This window comes from Anolis carolinensis, chromosome 4 (genome assembly GCF_035594765.1).
Source record: "Anolis carolinensis isolate JA03-04 chromosome 4, rAnoCar3.1.pri, whole genome shotgun sequence".
Classification (NCBI taxonomy): Eukaryota; Metazoa; Chordata; class Lepidosauria; order Squamata; family Dactyloidae; genus Anolis; species Anolis carolinensis.
The window spans coordinates 83,102,387-83,126,273 of record NC_085844.1 but is presented as its reverse complement, the minus strand read 5'-3'; the positions used below and the strand labels follow the sequence as shown (position 1 = coordinate 83,126,273).

General features: G+C 39.4%; 1 protein-coding gene and 1 long non-coding RNA gene across 3 annotated transcripts in view; one reads left to right on the top strand and one right to left on the bottom strand.

The window, feature by feature from the left end:
* The window catches only part of hmcn1 (hemicentin 1), a 312,600-nt gene that overhangs the window by 116,817 nt on the left and 171,896 nt on the right, over nt 1-23,887 (bottom strand). For both annotated transcript variants that reach the window (XM_062980741.1, XM_062980742.1), the window contains exons 24-35: nt 21,632-21,904; nt 20,346-20,441; nt 18,781-18,975; nt 18,485-18,615; nt 14,947-15,094; nt 13,976-14,102; nt 10,805-10,959; nt 6,607-6,885; nt 3,494-3,775; nt 3,247-3,355; nt 1,458-1,627; nt 93-247 (exon numbers count right to left, since the gene is read on the bottom strand). In XM_062980741.1, the coding sequence (XP_062836811.1) occupies nt 93-247; nt 1,458-1,627; nt 3,247-3,355; nt 3,494-3,775; nt 6,607-6,885; nt 10,805-10,959; nt 13,976-14,102; nt 14,947-15,094; nt 18,485-18,615; nt 18,781-18,975; nt 20,346-20,441; nt 21,632-21,904 (2,120 nt within the window). The remainder of the gene's footprint in view (nt 1-92; nt 248-1,457; nt 1,628-3,246; nt 3,356-3,493; nt 3,776-6,606; nt 6,886-10,804; nt 10,960-13,975; nt 14,103-14,946; nt 15,095-18,484; nt 18,616-18,780; nt 18,976-20,345; nt 20,442-21,631; nt 21,905-23,887) is intronic.
* Nucleotides 186-22,052, top strand: LOC134298988 (uncharacterized). Its single transcript, XR_010006143.1, has 3 exons — nt 186-332; nt 13,901-14,092; nt 18,820-22,052. It is a non-coding gene; the product is annotated as an uncharacterized LOC134298988 (long non-coding RNA).

Below are 23,887 nucleotides of genomic sequence, written 5' to 3'. Positions count from 1 at the left end.
GCAGTCTGTTTTACCAATAAGCCATATTGATTCACGGAGCTAAGAGCAGGCAATAGTGATAATCTGGGGCTGTTTCAGATCTCAGTACTTACTCTAATATTTGCTCTAGCTGTGTTTACAGGCTGGCTGTCTTTTAACCATGTAATCGATGGATTGGGTATGCCATTGGCAATGCATTGCAGGGTTACTGGTTTGTGGATGACCACAGATCGCTCAGCAGGTCCGGTTGATTTGATTGTTGGAGGGACTGCAAAAAAATAATCTTATGTGATGGCTGTACAAACACAATACCATATAAATGCATCTGTAAAATGGATCAGAAATTTGGACTGGTAAGAATTTTTGTAGTTTAACTTTCGCGGGGGGGGGGGGGGGTTGAAGAGAAAGCAGCATTTTCTGCATATGACATATTACTTTATGTGCAGAAAAAGATGTTTGCGGCCACTGAATGCTGTTTTCTGTTCAAATACACTGCAAGGACGTTTTGTGCTGAATAAGTCTTAAAGTATGAATAGTCTTAGAGGTTTTAATGCATTTCCCACAAGGGGGAGAAAATTGCTAATATTACTTACTGCTTTCTTCAAAGTTGAAAATACCAAATAATTGCACCCCTTTGACTAACCCAGCTAGTTCTGATGAAAGGTGGTGGAAAATTACATCACCATAAAATTACAAAGTTGAGACCTTAAGTGTCCAATCCTTGCTAATACAGGAATCCACAGCTAATATGTGAAATTCTGATGTAGTCTGCTGTACTTTGAAGCTATTCTTACTGTCAGCAATCTCTTCCTTTTATCTGGGTTGTTAATATAATCTTTCTTATTTATTTATTTATTTATTTCAATTTGAACCAGTTGAATTTCTAGAGCAACAGAAACAAACTTTGCTTCATCTTTCATGTGACACTTCATTAGATACGTGAAGATGGCTAACCTATTAGCACCCCATCTTTTCTTCTCCATACTAAACCCACTTCTCTTAAAGGTTGGTCAAAAAGCTTGGTTCCTGTTTTCTTCACCATGGTTCTCACCCTTTTCTGGACATGTTAATACTCTTTTAAAACTGTGGCACCCAAAATTGGAAACAAAATACCTGACCAAAATAAATCTGTTCTATAACATCTGATGGATCAGATATTCCTTACTCCTGTACTAAATGGAAGGGAGGAAGCCCTCTCTTTGCTCTATATATATCTTCCTTTAATCTGAGTTTTTCTGTCTATGAACTACATGAAAAACACTGTCTGAAAATACTAAGAAAAAAATAGGAGGGCATAGTTAGGTAAATAAATAGTATCAATTTTAATAATGTGAACTGTACTACGTAGATTAAAATTCTAGAATTCTCTTCTGCTGTATTACGTAAATTACAACGTAACTTAACCTACATGATAATGAAATCTATCTTTTCACAAACACACACACGCTGCAATTAAAACTCTTGGAGAAACAACGTACCATGCACAGTAACAGCAAATTCCTTCTTGTTATCACCCGCCTTGTTTGTTGCTATACACTGATAATGACCAGTGTCTGACACTTCAGCCCGTGAAATGAAAAGCTTACGCCCATTCAATAAGATCTTATATCCAACTCCCCTTTCAATAGGCAGGCCATTTTTCAACCACCTAGTGAATGGAAAACAGATTATTAAACAGACAAAATGGAAGCATAGTTAGTAACATTTTCGCACATGCGAGATAGACCTCAGAGTCTGGGCTTCCCATGCAGCCATGGATTTTTTGAGCTAAAGTTTCACATCTCTCATATTATATAGGGTAGTGAGTTCCATTTCTACTTTGGGTTTTAGTCCAACCTTTAAATAAACTCTCTGAGGTGCCACAGCTAATTTACTATATGGTTCAGTACTTTAGCTAAGTATTCCTTTAAAGTTGAGTCTTTAGACCAGTGGTTCCCAAACTTATTTGGCCTACCGCCCCCTTTCCAGGAAAAATATGACTCAGTGCCCCCTGGAAAGGGGGACATGGCTTAGAGGGATGGCCGTGGCTCCTGCTCAAGAGGGTGGAGCTGAGCCTCCCCCTAGTCCAAGATGCAGGGCTGGGAGGGGGAGGTGGGCGGGGCCACAAATGGGCAGCCAGGACTGGGATGGGTGGAGTTATAAGCTCTGAGGCAGGGCTGAGCTTCTATTCCTGTCCTGCGGCGTCTGCCAGAACACAGGGGGTGGGGCAAGAGGAGGGGGTGGGGCCTCTTCCCAAGTGACTGACGGGACTGAACCTCTATACCCCGCTCCCATGTTCTAACAAGTGCCTCAGGGGAGGTATACAGAGGCTCAGCCCTGTCTCGCACTCTTGGGAAGAGGCCCCGCCCCTTGTCCCGCCTTTTAGTCCTAAAAAGCTGCTCAGGAGAGGTACAGAGGCTCAGCCCTGTCTTGGGCTGTTGGAAGGAGGCCCCACCCCCTTTCCTAGCTCAGCCCTCTGTGTCCCAACAAGTGCCTCAGAAGTGTTAGATTCTCAGCCCTGTCTCAGGCTCTTGTGAAGAAGCCATGGCCACTCCTCTAGCTCTGCCCCCTGTGTCCTAACAGGCACCTCAGGGGCTCAGCCCTGTCTCCGGCACTTGAGAAGAGGCCCCGTCCCTCCCATGGCCCCGCCCCCAAATGCACCTGTGGCCATCACCACCCCCCTGGATCGCTGCAGCGCCCACCAGGGGGCAGTAGTACCCACTTTGGGAATCACTGCTTTAGACTGAAGCAGATTCACTGCCTCTTTGGACTGGAAGACACTAATTCCTACTACATTAAGTAGGGAATAAGCATCAGCGTCCTTGATCAAAGGCCACAAGAACCCTATTGCACAAAAAGAAACAAAACAGCATTTTTGTTAGACCTTATGAAGGATGGAGTTAGAAAAAAAAAGGTATTGATGGTTGCACCTGCAGTATTTTTTTTACTATATCTAGAAAATGGGCTTGTAGAAATATTGCACAAAATATAGAATGTCTAAAATAAACTGAGTATATATCTGAGGCTTGCCTCCTGGAAACAAAGGGGTGGGGTGATTCTTAGTTAGCCTCCTGCAAAAAATAAATTGGATCACATGGTACTAGAACTGCATTTTCACTAGCAACCACATAAGAAAAAAGCAGCAGCATCATAAGAAATTCTTTCTCTTTTTGTTACGTTTGTCCACTGATCAGATGTTTCTGCATTTAATTATTATACACTTTCAGATTTTACATCAGAATAAAATAAGGATTTGCTTGTTTTATAAATTTTACTATAGCCCCTTACGTAATTGTTGGTAGAGGTGTCCCTGTTGCAGGGCAGTCCAACTCCAGGGGACTGTGGAGAATGACAATATAATCTGAAGATTCATCTCCCCCTTCCATATTTGGTGGGACTGCATAGAAAGAAAGCAAAGGTGGGGGCATCACAGATAGAAATGCTGCTATAATTTATTTATTCCTTCATACTTTTTCAATGAATATTTTTTTAAAAAAATTATATTTCTAAAAGTTGTTATTTTCTCCATACACACCTAGGATTTCCACATCATATTTGATTTCCTTTTCTCCAGCTATGCTGGTGGCCACACATACATACTGCCCATGGTCAGTCTCTACAGTATTCAGGATCTCCAGCTTCCTTCCCCCAGACACAATGTGGAGGTTGTCACTTGCTTTCACAGGGACCCCGTTCTTTAACCAAGTCAGCAAAGGAGGCGGGTTGCCACCTGCATTACATTCCAGAACCAGTGAACTGCCAGAAACCACTTGTTTGTTCTGGATTGTTTCAGAGTCGCCCTCAATAATTGGAGGAACTGAAAAGAAAATAGAGAAAAGGGAAGAAATACAGTTATTGATGCCAAATAAGGTATTATGATATGTAATAAATTTGATCTCTTCCTATTTAATTCTGCCTGTGAATAAATTTTCTCGGCCAATCATATCTAATTTTAAAAGTTGGATGTTTCCAAATGTCTTGCATCATAACAGGGGGTCCAGATGGTATCATCCATTTACAACTGTCCCATGTTGTCTATTTTCTTCCAATAAAAATAGAATAGCTGCACAAGATGGTATTTTAATCTGTAACACTAGAATCATTCCATCTGGAAGCACCATTACTCAGTGAATGTTATTTTCTGGCTAGGCAGCATCACAACCATAAACAGGGAGTATTTTCTAACTGATAAAATTTACCTCCAATAGGGAAATTATGCCAGGTGGTCATGTTTAATATGTATATAATTTAGATGCACTCTGTTCATGGCTTTTCCATTCAGTGAAGCCAAGAGATTCTTCCTGTCAATTTAGCCATTATCAGTGCAGGTTGTGAAGATAAATATTGTGGGAGAGTCATGTATAACAGGTGACTTCTTCTCATATTTACAACAGGTTTGGAAGGTAAGATTTAAAACACAAACAAGGGCTTGGAAGATGGAACTCCCTAGTCTTACAGTCATGCTTATTTTTACTGATACTTCTTGAGGTTCAACACAAAAATGACTGTGGAGAACAAGAGCTAAGAGATCAGTGCTACCCCAGGACAAGTTTTATTTGGCATACTAGGTTGTTAAGATCATCTGGAGAGACCCTGCTCTCGGTCCCACCTGCCTCGCAGGCATGGCTGGTGGGAACGAGGGACAGAGCCTTCTCAGTGGTGGCTCCCTGGCTGTGGAATGCCCTCCCCAGTAGTGTTCGACAAGCTCTGACTCTCCTAGGTTTCAGGAAAGCCGTGAAGACATGGCTATGTACTCAAGCGTTCAAGGAGTAACATCTGAGGTCGATATGACGTGAATCAAGGTGCACATGAAGGTGTTAGTGGATGAATTTAACTATAAATGCATTTTAAATTTTATAATTCATGGTTTTATAGAGTCTAATTAGAGTTTTAATTGATGTGGTACTGTTTTATTGTTTATTAATATGTCACTGTTTTACTGAATGTATTTTGGGCAATGTAATTTGCTGACTGTTGTAAGCCGCCCTGAGTCCCTTCGGGTGAGAAGGGCGGGGTAAAAATGATGTAAAATAAAATAAAATAAATGTTTTTATGGTTTATTGTTTATTTTATGGTGCAGAGGGTTATACTGCTGAGCTACTGAACTTGCTGACCGAAAGGTTGGTGGTTCGAATCCAGGAAGTGGGGTGAGCTCCCGCTATTAGCTCCAGCTTCTATCAACCTAACAGTTCAAAAACATGCAGTAGAACAATAGGTACTGCTCTGGCGGGAAGGTAATGGTGCTCCATGCAGTCATGCTGGCCACATGACCTTGGAGACGTCTACGGATAATGCCAACTCTTCGGCTTAGAAATGGAGATGAGCACCACGCCCCTGAGTCGGACATGATTAGACTGTCAGGGGAAAACCTTTACCTCTACTATGGTTTTATGGCATATGTCTATGATTTATTGGTTTTGTAGATTCGTTTCTTAGTAACTGGATAATTACAGCTGCAAACTGAATTGGGGAGTATGGGAAATATGAAGTGACTTCCCCAACTTACTGGGCAGAGACATTGTGGTGGAGGGTGCTCCCCTGCCCGTCAGTTCCTCATGGGATCCTTCTTCCCAGGAGCTCCTGCGCACTGTGTGCTAGCAGGTAACTAGCCACCCTGTCAGGGGTGGGTTATGTCCTTCCCCCGACTGGCTGAGGTGGGGCCCATGTTGGATCCACCGGAGAGCTTTAAAGCAGGTGCTTGCCGGCTTGCTGACCAGTTGCTTGTCAGTTGTCCCATCCCTCCCATCCACCCTGTAATCAGTAATGTTGTGTGATGCCACTATTTATTTCTTGGTCATGTTCTTTGTCATAACTTGTGGGAATTTGGCATAGGCCCTGGATCAGGTTTGTGGACCTCCTTCCCTGTTTGGAGGGGGGGATGTTCAGGTGGCTTATGAGGGATGCGGCATTATCAGTGTCCTGAGTCAGAACTGACCAAATAAACCCTGTTTATGTGGCATCCGTCAGCAGTGGGCTCTCTGATTCCTGATTCAAGACCCATGCATGACTGCCAACCCTGTTTCATTATAATCAATAAACAAATTGTGTCTTGTGATTATCCCAACACCTTGTGTTTTGTTGTTCTCGGGGCTTTGGCGGATGGTGTTCTCCCATGCCCACACAATGCAAGAAGCACAAATGATGGCAAATATCTTTACAGTGATTTATAGAAACTGTAGGCAGTGAGTAACAGACACCCACTTATGAGGCGTAAGGATTTCTGAGAAAAGAAACAACCATATGTGTATGAGAAAAATTGGGTGGACAAAGAGTGATCCAAAGTTGCATGCAGCCCTCAAGACCCCAAAGCATAGCTCCTAAAGGCTAAACTGTCAGACCGAGTAAATATTTTTTTAAAATCTGAGGAAAATTGCAGGGAGGAAGAGAAGAATGTTAACAAACTCAAATTATTTTTAACACTTCTACTCAACTTAATATGAACTGGGTTCACCCCTGAAACAACTGTAAGCCTGAAGCCAAATCAGGCCATAAGATTCCAAAGAATGGATGTAAGCAAAGTAAAGGGAGAATTGCTATCACCACGCCTAGAAGCTATCAAGTTGATTACAACAGCATCCATCTTTGCGAATACCCATGTTCAAATAGAGCAAAGCAAAGAGTTCATGTTTGTAGTCCATCTCTTCTTACCATAGACATCCACTTGGAATATTTTTTCAGCAGTCCCAGCTACGTTGGTAGCCTGGCAGATATACCTAGCAGAATCAGAAGCTTGAGCACGAGGAATCTGAAGAAATTGCCCCTTTTCCAGATAAAGGGCTTGAGGATTAGAAATAATAACCTGCCCATCTTTATACCAAGTTATTGCAGGAGCTGGGATTCCCAAGGTCTCACATTCCAATTTTATTATGCTGTTTAATAATGTTGAAACCTCCATGGTAATATTTCCTCCTTTAATTGCTGGTGGGACTGTTGGCAGGGATGCAAAATAGAATCATATTGTAAACAAGGTGCAAAGAAAGCAAATAAAAAAATCTTTAATAATGTAGGCAAAGCATGTTTATTTTTTAAAAAAATCTGAATTGTAAAATGCTGCCTGTAAAGGAATTATTTTTCTCATTGCCACAACAACAAAACAAAACAAACGCATGCAGCAGAATGGAGAAAAATGGTTTCAAAGTAATGTAAACCAGCCTCTCAAATGGTGTTGTAGTAGTTTTACAAGGTAATATTTAGTCTTCTCTACCAGAGAGTGCTGATGCCTAGCAAAACAACAAATTGTGTGATTCCATAGCATTGAGGATGGTAAAGCATCAAATATCCGGGTGTCCCCTGGGCAACGTCCTTGCAGACAGCCAATTATCTCACACCAAAAGCGACTTGCAGTTTCTTAAGTCACTCCTGACATGAAAAAAATGAGTCCAGTATATTGAAACAAACAAAACTGGTGTCAAATTGACTAATGGGGGCCTTGAGATTCACCTTGTAATTTTCCTGTGACTTTGAGAACCTCAAGTATCACTTCAACACCCCTGCTGATTTCAGCATGCCTCAAAACCCCAAATAATCCCCCTTGCTCTGGTGGCAGCAGCTCATACGTTTCCCTGCCAACAATAATGTATGAACACTAATCGGTTACAGATGCCTATAAAAGACTCTGAGATTCTGTCACTGTACTCTTGGATGTTTAAAGCATGAGCAGTATGTATGTTTGAGGAGGTGAGAGAGACACACTAAGGTATGCCCAGTGCTTCCAAATAAAAGCAAAGCAATATTATAGGGCACAAAGGGTTAATAGCTTAGAAAACTCTGTTTAGGACCTCTTAAGATGATTATCTGTCTACAAATTATGGAAGGGATTCCTTTGAAAGGCAATCTTCTTGACCCCGCTATCAAGATATGGTTTGAACAAGACCTTGGATGCATCTACATGGTCCAATTATTTCAGTTTGACACCACATTAACCTCCATGTCTCAATGCTGTGGGATCCCGGAGTTGTCATTTAACAAGCACCTAAGCCTACTCTGCCAAATAGTGCTAGTGCCTCATCAAACAACATCTCCTATGATTCCATAGCATTGAGCCATGGCAGTTAAACAGGTGTTGAACTGAACTAAGATTGTGTAAATGCACCCTTGAGACCTTGCCTCAAGGCTGGGATAGAGAGAAATAGCATACAGACCCATAACCCATTTCCTTTTTATTTAAGACAGATAAATGTAGTTCTGAACATGGCTCATGGAATTCCTATATAAAGTAAGATAATTCATCAGAACTCACTGGAAACCCATTTAAAAATGGAGCTCTGAAAATATAATGTCCTATCACCCCGGGGGGGGGGGGGGTGATAGGGCTCTAGCCTGGGGGCCTGGGATTTTCGTGGACCTCTGTAGACTTTTGTCTCTCTTTCCTGGGGGTTCTTTGGAGATTCAGATGAGGCCCATGAGCTAAACTGGATAGGAGGAAAGGAAAGACTGTATTGCAAATTGATAGATCCAATCAAGGAAGTCACAGTCCTGAGTCTGCAAGATCTGAGAGGAGCTGTTAATGATTGGGTGACTTGGAAGTCTCTCATTCATGGCATCACCATTAAGTGAAGTTGACTTGACAGTAATTAACAACAGTAAATGTAACAGAAAGGTTAATAAAAAAACACAATAAAAACAAATCAAAAAATAACTGTTCTTTCCTGCTCCCTCGTCCTTTATTCTCCATTTAGAAAGCAGAAAACTCAATAGCTGATTGAATTAACAGATTTTGCTTCTTGATCTCACACCCACACTCTGAATGATTGTCTGAATTGTCTGAAGAGGCTGCGAAAAATAACTAAATATATCATCACAAACTTATATCCCCATTGCTGCGTTATTTTGAAGCTCTGGAGCTTGTGGCCAGTTTTCATTACACAATCTTCCCCCGCCACAGATTATTTCTTTTCTGCCTCCTACCAGTCTTCATTCTCTCTCCACTCCAAAGCTGCTTTGATGTGCAACATCACTAATGACCTCTTAAGCATTCTAGCAGTTCATTACAAGTTTTCTGTCTCAATTATTGTATGCGATTCAAGTTTTTCTGCCTGGTTTCTGTCAAGGCTAGACATTAATTACAATAGATCCTACATAAATCTCTGCTGCTCTCCTCTGCCAGCCTCCCTTCATCAGGTTATGCTCACAATCTGTGTCCTGGAGAAAACCCGCAGTTCTTCTTTATGCTGCCATTAACTGCAGAAGTAAGGTAATGCTCTGAATTCAACAGCATTCTCCCTGACAGATGGAACTATATCTGATATAAAATGCTTCATTAAAGTTCCTTCCCATCCCTACCCTAAATTCTCTTTCACATGAGGTTAACTTGTCTGCTTTTGGGACAGTCCAGAGAAGATTTTCTCCATTGAAGCATACCAAAGTTTAGAGAGTAAATTAATAATCATAAAGAAATATATCTCCAAGCTAGCAGTCCAAAATTAACTATCCCTAAATAAATACGTTACTTCAAAAAATCAAGCTGAATAGTACTGTCTAGTACTATCTACCTATCTATCTCATACTTGCTAATGACCTGAGGTATACAACACAGCCTTTTGCTATTTATCTTGTCTTATAAAGGCAGATGTGCATGCCACACACAATCTTTCCAAGGCATTTAAAGGAGGCAAGTTCTTAAAGCTGTTTCTACTCTAGAGGAGAGGCACTCAGCTGCAGACAGGCAGGTGCATATGCTTTAAAGAGGCTTCTTACCTGTTTCTACTCTAGAGGAGAGGTGCTCGGTTGCAGACAGACACATGCGCTTTAAGGAGGCTTCTAGTTCTTAAAGCTAGAGGAGAGGTGCTGCAGGCAGAAGTGTACGTGCTTTCTCTCTTGGGCCTGCACCAGGTCAGCAGCCACACACTCTTTCCAAGATATTTTAAGGAGGCTTCCCATTTCCAGTTAAGGAAAAGGAATGACCTCCTGGAGCTATTCTTCCTGGGCTTCCTTTAAAAAGCCCTCTTTTTTCCTGGCACACTTCAATCTCCTTTCTGCTTTAGCTTTAATGCTTCCTTACAGCTGTTTCTACTTTCTACTGTACAGGAGAGGCAACTGGTAGTCGTTTTCAAGGAATGAGGATTTTCTTTTTCTTTGCTGTGATATTAATAAAAAAGATTGAACTGTGATGCCGAAAAGCAGAGGAGGAGCAAAATCGGTTACTGCTTGCTTTCACTACAGATGGGTTTTCGAACTGGGAGGGCCCTTACCATTACAGGTTCCCAAAGCACAGAAGGCACCGGAGGAAATGGAGGAAAAGAAACAAATTCTGAGCATAAGCCTAGAATAGGGTATATGAGGGATCAATTGGCACTGCTGGCAAGAATGCTTTGAGTAGATATCCTTTTGCAGTGTTCAGCTTTCATCATTCTAGCATCGGACCATCCTCTAGGCTCCTTAGCTTTTTGAGGCGCAAACTATGTTTATTCTCTATGAGTATTTAATATGCTGTGAATATTTCTATTGCTATTTTAAATATATTTTTATTTCTTCTTGAGATGGCGTTGAATATTATATTCCTAGCTAAAACACTACACATAATGAAATACTAGTTACATTTTCAGTCAAGAAACCAGGGTGTTTTGTTTTGCTGAGACAGTGAGGCCAGAAACAGAGTTATGTGTTATGCGGAATTGTTGCAACTTTAGTACACCAAAAATCAGCAACTACAAATTAAATACGATGACTCTCTTTTAGCAAGCAATGTAAAAGGGAAGGGGGGAACTAATGTTTGCCTCCCTCACTGGTTTCCAGACCAAAATATGCCCAAGCAGGGTAGTAGGTAAAAGTCATTATCATTTTTATTATCCAATGCCTTCAAAGAATGTGAAATATTTCCTTATATATTTGTAGGCTACATACTTACCATGGACAATGAGTCTATGTTCCTTAAGCTGTTTTCCAGCTGCATTAGCTGCACTACATTGATAGCGCCCTTTGTCGATTCTGCGAGCACTCTTTATGTGCAGGATCTGTCCATTGTCCAAAATCTCAATATTAGGGTCTCCTAAGAAAAGGGGTCTGCAAAAAAATAAATAAAACAGTAATGTATGTAATCTTGTGGTAGCCCATTTACACACACATTCCCACAGACACACTCAAGGAATTTGAAGGTATACATTTCAATAGATATGCACAGCATTCCACTTTTTTGCAGTACACACCACTTCCATCATTTCTGCTTGAAGAACACTGTGAAGAGGACAAAGTTGTAATCTCCCCTTCCCTCCACATTTCCCCATGTGTCACCCAATAGGTATCACAAGGGCAACAAGATGAAACAGAAGGGAAAAGGGTTCTGAAACTCTCACCAGCTGAACATTAATCCATTGACTTCAAATGATATTTTATCTAATAGAACACATGAGAAGAAAATAATAATGGTTGTATTGGTATTTTGCTTTTGCTACTTTTCATCCAGAGTTATGTCCTGAGCTAAAAGGAGAACTTGTCAGAGAGGAAAACATGCAAATCCAAAACCATAGGCTGTGATCATCATTTGTACCACTAAAACTCACCCCATGCAAAATAGACTACCAGTATAAAGACAGCTTTATCATGATCATATTTGACAACTACCAAGCCATCATCCATTCCCTGGCCTCTGAAAAGTCATCATGCTTCACTTCTGCAGATATATATATATATATATATATATATATATATATATATATAATCTACAGAGATGAGTAAAGTAGTCTTAGCGTACTGTATGTCACATAGGTATATGAAGTTTGTTCTATCCCATTTATTTTCTCTCAAAATGTTTATTTCTAGACAGGGGAACAATAAGAAAAGGCAAATGCTGATGGATAATTTAGTTATTTTAGCTTGGAAAGTGTAGATCAAGTTGATTCATATTTGATTCACAATTATCAAATTCCTTAAGTGTAAGAAACCTTGGAAGCAACAGTTCTAGTTTTGGAAAGAATTCATGTTCTCACAGAAGCATGGTTTCCAGAGTTACTTTGCTCAATTCATTCAGAAATGGCCAAAATCACTTTGTTCAAGACTTAAGCTAATTTCAAAACACTTGAACTTTGTTGTGCATTTGATCAAAGAGATTTAGATAATTTATTCCACTAATCTGATGCTTTACAGTGCAAGAGTCTGTAAAAAATCAGTCCAAACGGGTCTTAAAATATCAGAAAAACATAAAACATGAGCTAACAGCTACCAGCAGATTTAAAACACAGATTTACTATTAGGATGTGAACTTAGCTTGGCTACTATTCTGCATTACTAAATGCTAATGCTATTTCTCCAAGAACATTTATATACTCTTTTTTGGTGCCCAACTAATATTTGTACTGCCAAATTTCATATTCTTAATGTGCTTTTCCTGGAAGATGAGGCACAAACTCTCAATCTTGTGGTTAAACTGTGCTGGAATGTATCTCTCTCCATCTGCAGAAATGTTACATGCATTTATGGCTTCTGCCTAATAAAGGACATTTTAGGTTTCAGGTACTCCTGTATAAGAAGCCCCAATGAGATCTCAGACTGTTGTGAATTAAACTTTGTAACTATTTTATTTAACCATCATTGTTCTACTGGCTGCATTTTGTTTTTGAAAAATACAAAAATGACATGCATGGTATACCTCAAAGCCATGGAATCAGGCTACCATAGTTTGCATAATACCAAGTTTCTCCATATGCTGAATTTGACTCTACCCAATTGGTACTGCCAGCATGACATTGTGGGTTTGAATGTTGGACTAGCTAGGGTTTGAAAAGAATAGGATTCAACCCCTGTGATGCAATGGAAATACATTGAGTGATCATGGGCAAGTCACATTATTTTAGTCTTCGAGGAAAGCAATCACAAATTTCTCTGAATAAATGTTGCCCAGAAAAACTTTGATAGTTATAAGTCAGAGTCATCTTGAAGAAACACAACAAGAATTGGTACTACATTATAAATGCCTCAACAAGAGATGCACATACATTTGATGATAATACCATGTTTAAGAGACAGCCATATTGACATTAATGATTTATCAGAAATACAGCCTATCAAATCCACAGATTAAGTATAGACAGCACAAGACATTTCCACAATCTTAAGGTCAAACATAGGGAAATAAAAAGGAACCATTTTCCTGTACTAAGAAATAGGGAGATGGCTTTCATCAAAAAGGCAGAAAATTATGATTCTGCACTGATACAAACAATGCTAAAACATGAGCATCAGCAAGAGTCTGAACTGGTATGTAATTGTTCAATATGTTTCTTCTCTAAGGTAGTAATATCAGCAATTTTCTTCCTACTCCAAGATTTCTTCCCAAGTCTGTGAAAACCACACAATCCAGATTTATTCTGCACAAAATACATCCATAGTTGTTCTGCACAAATAGCATTTTTGCACAAAGAATAGCATTTCAACAAAGAAGTATGAATTCCAATACAGAAATCACTATTTTCCGCATCAAAGAAGGTGTTTGCTGTGCAAATACATGCACATTTTACACAGAATAAATCACCCATTAGCTTTTTTCTGAATAGAAAACAATTTCTTTGTAGCAATTAATAAAACGCTGTTTCCTGCACAAAACAACCAGATGCAAATTTTGCAAAGACTCAGTTGAACTGCATTATAATGGCCAGTGTATACTCATATAATGCAGACTGAATGGCATTGAACTGAATTATATGAGGCTATGCTGCCATATAATCCAATTCAATGCAGTTAATCTGCATTCTGAAGCTGGGTTATATGACAGTGCAGATGAGGACAAGTCTAAAACTGCAAAGGTTCTCACAAATCCTGGATTCTTGTTTAATGGTTCCTTGATATTTTAAAAATGTGTTTCCAATTGCTTTTGGGTGTTTTGAATATTCTTTCCATCACAAGCTTTGAGACTTAGTATCCTTGCATATCTTCCCTTTACTTAAAACTATCCTCAGTGTGGACTTTACAAAAAAGCTATGCCTTTACTCCCATTTTATTGTACCAACAGACAGCAAGAGAGGAAGAGATATGAATGAGCATGTGTGTGCCAATACGTGTTTACAACAAGGAGAACAGCACTTACTTGCCATCTTTGAACCAATGAATGATGGGGAAAGGAGAGCCACTGACTCTGCATTCAAAAGTGATGCCTTGGGTCAGAATGACTGAGACTTCGCTTGGTGTATCAGCACTTCTTATTGTAGGTGGGACTAGATGAAAAAGAAAACATGGTGCAATCAATCATCAAATGGAACACATGTACCTAAAAAGATTCATATAGCTCTTTCAATAGAAAGAATGAAGAATGAGGAGTAATTCTTTGATTTCATTAGTACATGTATACATCTGCATATTTATACATCATTTGTACATGTCTCCATCATAGCACAGAATTTATTACTGGAAACATGGCTACATATCCCTTTTTCTTACAAAATATGCACTTGAATGAAGTGAGGTTGGAATCAATTGCACTGGGACGTTTTAACAGTTGTTTCTGCTGCAAATGTGAAACTAAACAGGAACTGAGCTATGAACTAGAAGAATTCAGATTCAAGTTTCATCCAGGCATGAACAAGTCTCTGTTATGTCTCTGATATTTTTTAAACCATATCTGCAGTTTGAGAATTATAATAATGAGCTATTATAATGAACGATAAAAAACATAGTTGACACAATTTATACATTTATATAATACTGTCACCAACTTAAGCAATATATCAATCAAGCTATTAAATAAATAAATAACTTAATTTTTAACCCACCCTCTCTTCCCGAAGGGACTATTGCTAATATTAATCTGAAGTATATCTGGATTTACAACTCTAAAGAAAAAAATCCAAATAGTTCTGGCATACAGAGTTATCTGTTTTGTTCTCCTGGAACATTTTTTAAGATACGGCATATATTTCATAAGAAGAACTCTCCATGTTCCTTGCCCTTCCAGATGGGCTGAATCATGTAAAAAAGAGTTCCAACCTAAATCAATAAGTGTCAATCACAGTACTCTTATAAGAGTTTGCAAAAAATTGTACCATTTTTGATAAGACCAACCTTGCACATCTACAATAAATAATTTCTCTGAGTTCCCAGCTATATTGGTGGCTTTGCATGAATACTGGCCAGCATCACTGGAAGATGTTTTAAGAAGCTTCAGCTGCTTCCCATTGTTTAGAACCTGTAGAGTGCTGCTCTCTACAACCTAAAAAAGAACAAAGAATAATTATGTCAACATCGCCAAATATTGTAGCTGAACTATGCAACCCTCACATACTATTTCCTTTATCAAATTAAACTATTCTCATTTGCAAAGTGTTCCTGCAATTTATAAACTCTATGATATAGACCATGCTCTGTAATTAGGACTACTGGCAATGACTGAATAAATTCATTACCTCTTGTGATAGCACTGAATGTAAGAAAAAAAAAAGAATGCCTAGTTCAATGCCTGGGACGTATTGTCCAGTGAGGCAAAAGACATTATTGCAGTTCCATCTTGCCTGTCAAATAACTATCAAGGTGGCTTCACCTAGTCCTGATGTCTTGTTTCAGAGCCTATAATCATAGGAACAATATCGGAAGGGGCCCAGTCATAGGTAAATTAACAGTAAGGGCTTTTGGATGAATAATGAAGGCATATTAGCCTTGTTGTCATCTGAATAAAACTCCACAGTAGTAGGCAAACGACATCAAAACAGAAAATCATCTCTGTGGATCAGGAAGCACCTTATCACGTTAGTTAATACTCCATTTCTGAGATTGTTTAAGAACCATTTTAAATGGGTCCCATCACATGACGTTTGTCCTATCCCATCAGTATTACATCAGAATCCATCTGTGAAGCATCGCAGAAACTGAATATTTGCACACAAGGTTCTAATTGTGTTTTCTGAAATACTATGGATTCTTCCATGGCTGAATCACTGTTTTTGCATGTGATCGGAAAATCTGTATACTGTCAGCAATGATATGACTTGTCATTTGGGGACATGCCCAAGGGTGGAATCTCATGAACCTGGACATTCATAATGAAAGCAGCTGCCATTTCTGTTTTGGACGTTGAGAGGGAAAGATCTCTGGGATTACTGAAATTAGTAACTGTTGCTTTATCTCATTTTTCAAATGGAATCTGCACAATTTCTTCCCTGAATTGCATATTTATATGTAACAGAATGTTAATATATAAAAGAATTTTAAAAGAAGTAAAAGAGTAGTTCAGCCCTACTTCAGTTATCTTTTTATATCACAAAAATTCATAATAATGGTAGTTTGAGACTTGGGAGGCTACGTCACTATGCAATCTTATAAAAAAATTAAAAGTCATAGAGTGACGTAGGGAGGCATTCAAATGGATTGGGAGAAACCAGCCTTTAGTAGTGTGACAAGTCAAAGCGAAGTATTTTCTGAAAATAAGAATTGTAGTACAGTAGAGTCTCACTTATCCAACGTTCTGGATTATCCAACGCATTTTTGTAGTCAATGATTTCAAAACACCATGATATTTTGGCGCTAAATTTATAAATGCAGTAATTAGTACATAGCATTACTGCGTATTGAACTACTTTTTCTGTCAAATTTGTTGTATAACATGATGTTTTGGTGCGAACGAACCCAAAGGGTGCTCACCAATGCGTCGTCTTCATCATGGAAAGAAGTGACAAGTGGAGTGCCGCAGGGCTCCGTCCTGGGCCCGGTTCTGTTCAACATCTTTATTAACGACTTAGACGAAGGGTTAGAAGGCACGATCATCAAGTTTGCAGACGACACAAAACTGGGAGGGATAGCTAACACTCCAGAAGACAGGAGCAGAATTCAAAACGATCTTGACAGACTAGAGAGATGGGCCAAAACTAACAAAATGAAGTTCAACAGGGACAAATGCAAGATACTTCACTTCGGCAGAAAAAATGGAAATCAAAGATACAGAATGGGGGACGCCTGGCTTGACAGCAGTGTGTGCGAAAAAGACCTTGGAGTCGTCGTGGACAACAAGTTAAACATGAGCCAACAATGTGATGCGGCTGCTAAAAAAGCCAATGGGATTCTGGCCTGCATCAATAGGGGAGTAGCGTCTAGATCCAGGGAAGTTATGCTCCCCCTCTATTCTGCCTTGGTCAGACCACACCTGGAATACTGTGTCCAATTTTGGACACCACAGTTGAAGGGAGATGTTGACAAGCTGGAAGGCGTCCAGAGGAGGGTGACTAAAATGATTAAGGGTCTGGAGAACAAGCCCTATGAGGAGCGGCTTAAAGAGCTGGGCATGTTTAGCCTGCAGAAGAGAAGGCTGAGAGGAGACATGATAGCCATGTACAAATACGTGAAGGGAAGTCATAGGGAAGAGGGAGCAAGCTTGTTTTCTGCTGCCCTGCAGACTAGGACACGGAACAATGGCTTCAAACTACAAGAAAGGAAATTCCACCTGAACATCAGGAAGAACTTCCTCACTGTGAGAGCTGTTCGACAGTGGAACTCTCTCCCCGGGGCCGTGGTGGAGGCTCCTTCCTTGGAGGCTTTTAAGCAGAGGCTGGATGGCCATCTGTCGGGGGTGTTTTGAATGCGATTTCCTGCTTCTTAGCAGGGGGTTGGACTAGATGGCCCATGTGGTCTCTTCCAACTCTACTATTCTATGATTCTATGATTCTATGATTCTATGCTTAATTTGTAAAATCATAGCCTAATTTGATGTTTAATAGGTTTTTCCTTAATTCCTCCTTATTATCCAACATATTCACTTATCCAACATTCTGCCGGCCCATTTATGTTGGATAAGTGAGGCTCTACTGTATTTGGGTGTGATGGGATCAATATGAAAACATACTGAAAACAATATTCATTCACCACTTCATCACACAGGCTTTTTTACCCATTGTAGGACGTATTCAGCACAGTTTGGAGACAGAGCCCACCAGATCCCATGAAACGACGTAGAGCTACTTCCAGCAGGATTCCGCCCCCAAACTGTGCTGAATGCATCATAAGAGGCAAGAAAAAATGGGAGGCTTCCTATGTTCTTGTTGCCAGCAGAGGGGTGAGCGTGGGGGAGAAGTGAATATCAACACTTTTTCCCGTGTGATGGGGAAAGTGGCACTGCGGGCGATGCGGGGCACAAAGGGATGAATTCTCTCACCTCTTGCAAGATTTGCCATGGTGAATCCCCCTGTTGTCGCTGGTGGTAGGCAACTTTATGTGATGACATCCTTAAGTCATAAAAAACTACAGAATGCATAGCGATTGAAATGGAGCATTTCTTAATGTGATGAGGTCCAAATACTCATGTGCCAACTTCAACAGTTATAGAGTCTGGAAAATGATGTTATCCCCTTGAGCACCACACTGAATTAACAGAATTGCTTCTAAACAAGTTTACATAACATACACAAACTCATAATTACTAAACCAGGTGGTAATGTTAGAATAAATGTGCTTAAACACTGGCAAAGCACAGTTTGAATCTACCTAAATCTGAGTGACATTATCAAGTACCTCCTACACAAAAGAAGCAACTAGCAAAAACACTCGTAGTACTCTGAAGTTGTTGGACAAATTGTATTTTGAATTTTGGAAAATAATTGAGCGCACTTATACATACCTGAATATCATGCTTGTACCAAGTGATAACGGGGAAAGGATTCCCAGAAACTTCACAGAACAGACTTATAGGATGATTAACTATCACTGATGCATTTGTCACCTTGTCCTGATCTCTGATTTCAGGTGGAACTGAAATCAAACAAATTGTACAATTGGTCATGTAAAGACATATTTAGATGCTTGGGTTTGCTTTTTCAGTAATCTTTTTCATTATAAATTTTCACACATAATAAGGAAGGTTCTTTTTGTTTAAATCAATATGTCTATAAAACTAATTTAATAATGTTTGTTTACCATGAACCTTCAAATTGTACATTTTTTCTGTGTTTCCAGCTTCATTTACTGCAATGCAGACATATTCTCCATTGTTGTAAGGCGTGACAGAGGAAATGACCAGCAGCGCTCCATCTTCCAAGATTGAAATTCCAGGTTCATTCCCAGTTAGCTCCCTGTTATTGTGCAACCATTTTATAACAGGCTTTGGGGTGCCTACAGAGAATGACAAAGGATTGTAAGTATAGCCTCAGAATTGTAAATTCAAAAGCAAAGACAGTATTTAAAGATTTAAGCCTTAGGTCATTTCTATGGGTTGGTTTGCACATAATCAAGTGAAAATTCATATACTAGTAATTCAGTACAATATGTTTAGATGATCTGCATTGGGAGAACCTGGAAGGTTGAGCTTCTCATTTCTAAAGACAGTGTTGTAGTATTCTTCGTATATAGCAAACTCACCAGCCAGCAGAGTCCTGTAGTAAAAGGTGTTTATTCAAGCACTAAGAAGGCAGCTACTAAGGCTTTGGCTACACAGGCATTATATCCCAATCATCAGTAGCTTCAATACATTGCAGGTGTAACAACAGGAAGTCTCCCCTTCATGCATAATAATTACACATCTCACCAAAAAAATAAAAGTAAATACATTTTATAGAAGTATTAAAAGAAAAAAAACATACATATCAAAATTACAAGAAATATCTCATTAAAACTTACAAACTTCGTTACATCACTAGACAGGAAGTTTGGCTTAAAGGCACAGTATACCACAAGTGTAACCCCCAAAGCCACTATCCTTTTTGTACATCGAATCAGTTTCCCATGACAAACCGAGTATTAACAGACCTACCTACTCTTTTTCTGCCATCTTGGAAAAAGGGCATTTTCTTAGCAAAGACAAAACAAAAACAACAATGTAGAGAAAGAAGCTATCACAGGTTTACTTTCTATTCTAGTCACTACAATACAAAACTAGAAAACTAAGACTTCACTTTACCTTAACTTTTGAAAATGGAACTTACCCTTGAAAAGCAATGTTTAGAACTATACTGATTTTCTCCTACAATTTCAAATTTTATAAGGTGTTTTTCATGCAATATTGATTTATCATGACACTGGCTAAGAAGTAGTGTCAATGTGAGATTTGTGTAATGAAAGTGTTTGAATGTAATTTGTGCCATGCTTGTATTGCAGTCAGATTGCATCATCCAGAGTGTGTAACAGTGTGTAAAGAGTTAATCACTAATGAGCTATGTTGACCTTGGTGTGTGGATGGAACTAGGGAGGATCCAGACACAAGAGTATGTGCATATCTATTGCATCAGTTCAGTCTGTCTTGAGTTCGAGTGAAGTTTGAGATCTGTTGGAGAACAGATCAGTCCTGTGTTTGTTTGTTGTCTGCAAAAGTCTGTGCTGTTTACTGCTCCATTCAGTAACGCTTTGTATATTGCTTTTACTGACGTCTCAAAGTGTCACTTCATTCTGCGCTCCATTGCTTTTCATACTACTACCACTTCGCTGCAATACTCTGACATGTAGTGCTTCCAGAAGATAGAATAAACAGTACTAAATGATTTCCATACCTTTGACTGGACAGGGGAAAGCAATTTGCTGGCTTGCTACTCTTTCTTGTAAGGGAATGTTGTATGGTGGGTCAAGTGCACCAACAGAAGGTGGTTCTAAAAGAAAAGAAAAAAGAAAGAAATTAATCTTTTCTAAATGCACAGTTCAAATGCCTATCTACTAATCATATGTTGTGTTAGAATTAATTGAGGGTAAAGAAAAGACACATTCTCTCAATGAAAAACACAAAAACAGATGCAATTCAATCCAGGTCAGTTATGGGTCCCTGGGATGTGTCTGGATGTGAACAGAAATACAAGTACACCTTACCAAGCTCAGCCCTACAATCACTGGTGTACGGGCATCGGTTACCTAGTATTTGAAGCATACCTTCCACCAGATGGCTCAGGAAAAAGCAACACTGCCATCTAGAGGGCTATGTCAACTCCTGGATACCCACAAATTTACCCAGTGTGATACAAAAGAGATAATTAAAACCCTTAGTAAAGGTAAAGGTTTCCCCTGACGTTAAGTCCAGTCATGTCTGACTCTGGGGGTTGGTGCTCATCTCCATTTCTAAGCCAAAGAGCCGGCATTGTCCGTAGACACCTCCAAGGTCATGTGGCCGGCATGACTGCATGGAGCGCCGTTACCTTCCCACTGGAGCGGTACCTATTGATCTACTCACATTTGGCATGTTTTTGAACTGCTAGGTTGGCAGAAGCTGGAGCTAACAGCGGCTGCTCCCGGGGTTTGAACCTGGGACCTTTCGGTCTCCAAATTCAGCAGCTCAGCGCTTGAACGCATTTCGCCACTGGGGCTCCTTACATACTTACTTATTGATAGTGACAAATAGAAGTATACAACACCTCTATTATTTAGCTACTAGCTGAATATGCTCTTTATCACCACAATAAAGAAAATGACGCTATCAAAAAGAAAAGCTTGAAAAGAGGGGTATAATTTCTTACAGAAATGAGGAATTCCCTTGAAGTTAATACAAATTCATCCCATGCTGATACGTTATCTATTTGTTTTAACACAGACTGTATCTTTCTACCTTCCAATTGTCACTTATACAGCTTTCTTTGGATTGCAAGCAAACATTGAATGTGGATGTTTTGGGTGCTGGAGGGGGGTAATTTTGCAAAGTCTTTTCTCAAATGTGTGGTGTTATTTATAATTTATGAAAATTTAAATGGAAAGAAGTTGCAATCACTCAAATGCCTCTTCACTGTAAATGAAATTAAAATTCCCTTATTTTAAAAAAAAGAGCTGATCCTTCTTAGTGCTCATTTATAATTACCTTGAACATGGATCATTATTTCAGCCTCATCGTGGCCTGCAATGTTGCTTGCTCTGCATGTATAGGTCCCAGAGTCTGAAAGCAGGACTTTAATGAGGCTCAATGTTCCATCCGCAGCAACAGCATATTGTTTGTTGTCGATTAAAACAGGATCTTCGTCTTTCAACCAAGTGATCATCGGAGGTGGGATCCCTTGAGCATTGCAAGGAATATCAACTCTATGGCCAACTTTGGCTTTCATTATGCGAGGCCCACGTTGTATCTTTGGAGGAACTAAGCAAAGTGTTTTCATTAATGCTTACATGCTGGAAGATGTCAGCAATCAATTCAGTAACATGTGACCAACCTAGTCCCTGTAATATTTTTAACATTGCTACTTTCCCAGTGTATTAAAAATAAATAGAAGGTCATCTTATCAATACTATCTGTGCACTATTTGATTTACTAAAGCTTTTATAACTTACATATTGAAAGTAGATGGCAGGACAATCTACCAATGCACTATGTTAACCAATGTGAAAGCTGCCACCTGAGAACAGTAACAATTGAATTAAATTTGATTACTTATGCACAAAATCATGGGGAGGATCAAAATAATACCTTACAATAAATAAGACATGACAAACATTTTCATAGTGTTAAAATACATTATATTCAAATGCAATATACTAAGTTGTGAAAATACAACAATGGCAGAATCTAAACTTGACTAAAATTTTGTCAGACATAGGCACCAAGTGAAATTTTGTATATACTAGATAAATAGTAATATGCAATGGAAATTATTGGATATGCAGATGCAAGATATTAGATCAGGGGTCCCCAAACTAAGTCCCATGGGCTGGATGCGACCCTACAAGGTGATTTATCTGGTCCCCGCTGTCAGTTTTAGACTTTGGCTTGTCCTAAATCTGAAGTGACTTGAATGCACACAACAAACAACAATCCCAATTAACTTGAATGCCAGTCCTTGGAAGCTATAGGACACAAAGCAAGCTCACACAGACAATTCCGTGGAAACACTTTATTGATATCCTTCTTGCCAAGATGAAAACAAAGCTACTACTAACTAAGACTTGCCCAAACCTCAACATATCAAACAACTACTTCTCCCTGGCCCCCCTTCCACATTCGCACCTATCTGTCAACATTTCTATCCCAGGCTCGAAGGCCAGAGCATGTCACAAATCAATCCTCCCAGCCAGATGGCTCTTATCAGTTAGGCCATTCCCATCCCAATTAACTCTGGCAGGATGAGAACAGATCAGCTTGGTGTGAATGCTGGGCCGATCACATCCTGACATGACTATCTCATTGGCCAGAGCAGACCCATACTTCCTATTGAAAACCTGGTAGGTTTATGTTAGTTAAAATTGTTCTTATTTTTAAATATTGTATTGTTCTTTCATTATTTGGAAGGTTTTTTTGCATTACAAATAAGACATGTGCAGTGTGCATAGGAATTTGTTCGTATTTTTTTCAAACTATAGTCTGCCCCCCAAACATTCTGAGGGACTGTAGACCGGCCCTCTCCTTTAAAAGTTTGAGGACCCCTGGATTAGATAGAGCTATGTTTTATAACATATTATGAATTGGCGCTCCATGTAGTCATGCCGGCCACATGACCTTGGAGGTGTCTCTACGGACAATGCCGGCTCTTCGGCCTAGAAATGGAGATGAGCACCAACCCCCAGAGTCAGACATGACTGGACTTAACGTCAGGGGAAAACCTTTACTTTTACCTATGAATTGGAAGAAGGATTGAAAGGAGTATGGGTATGTTTAGAAAGAAGGGGAACACTTATAATGGTGACATTGCATTACTGTTAAATGTCTTGTAAGAAATAAGAAAAATATAATAAAATGTAAAAAAAAAAAAACAAAAAAAAACCAGACATCTTGGGCTTTAACTTTAACCTAAAACTTAAACACCAGATTGTTAAACTTTGCCATTTGAAATGTGACAGCTGTTTCTTTAGCTGATAAAAAAACACAATTGAAATGATCTTTTTTTCCTGGAATTTTTCCTAGGATGAGCTACAAAACATTTTTCCCCACCCAACGCAATTTACTGGATACCAAAGTATCACATTTGTTAAATCTTCAACAAACATGTCAGAAAACAAAGACAAATTATTCCATTATGCCCAAATTATGCCCATCCAGACAGGACCCAAAACGCGGGAGCTCCTGCAGTTTTACCGGAGGCCTCTAAACGATGTCTCCTGTAAAACCGAATTAATTTAAGACAAAGCA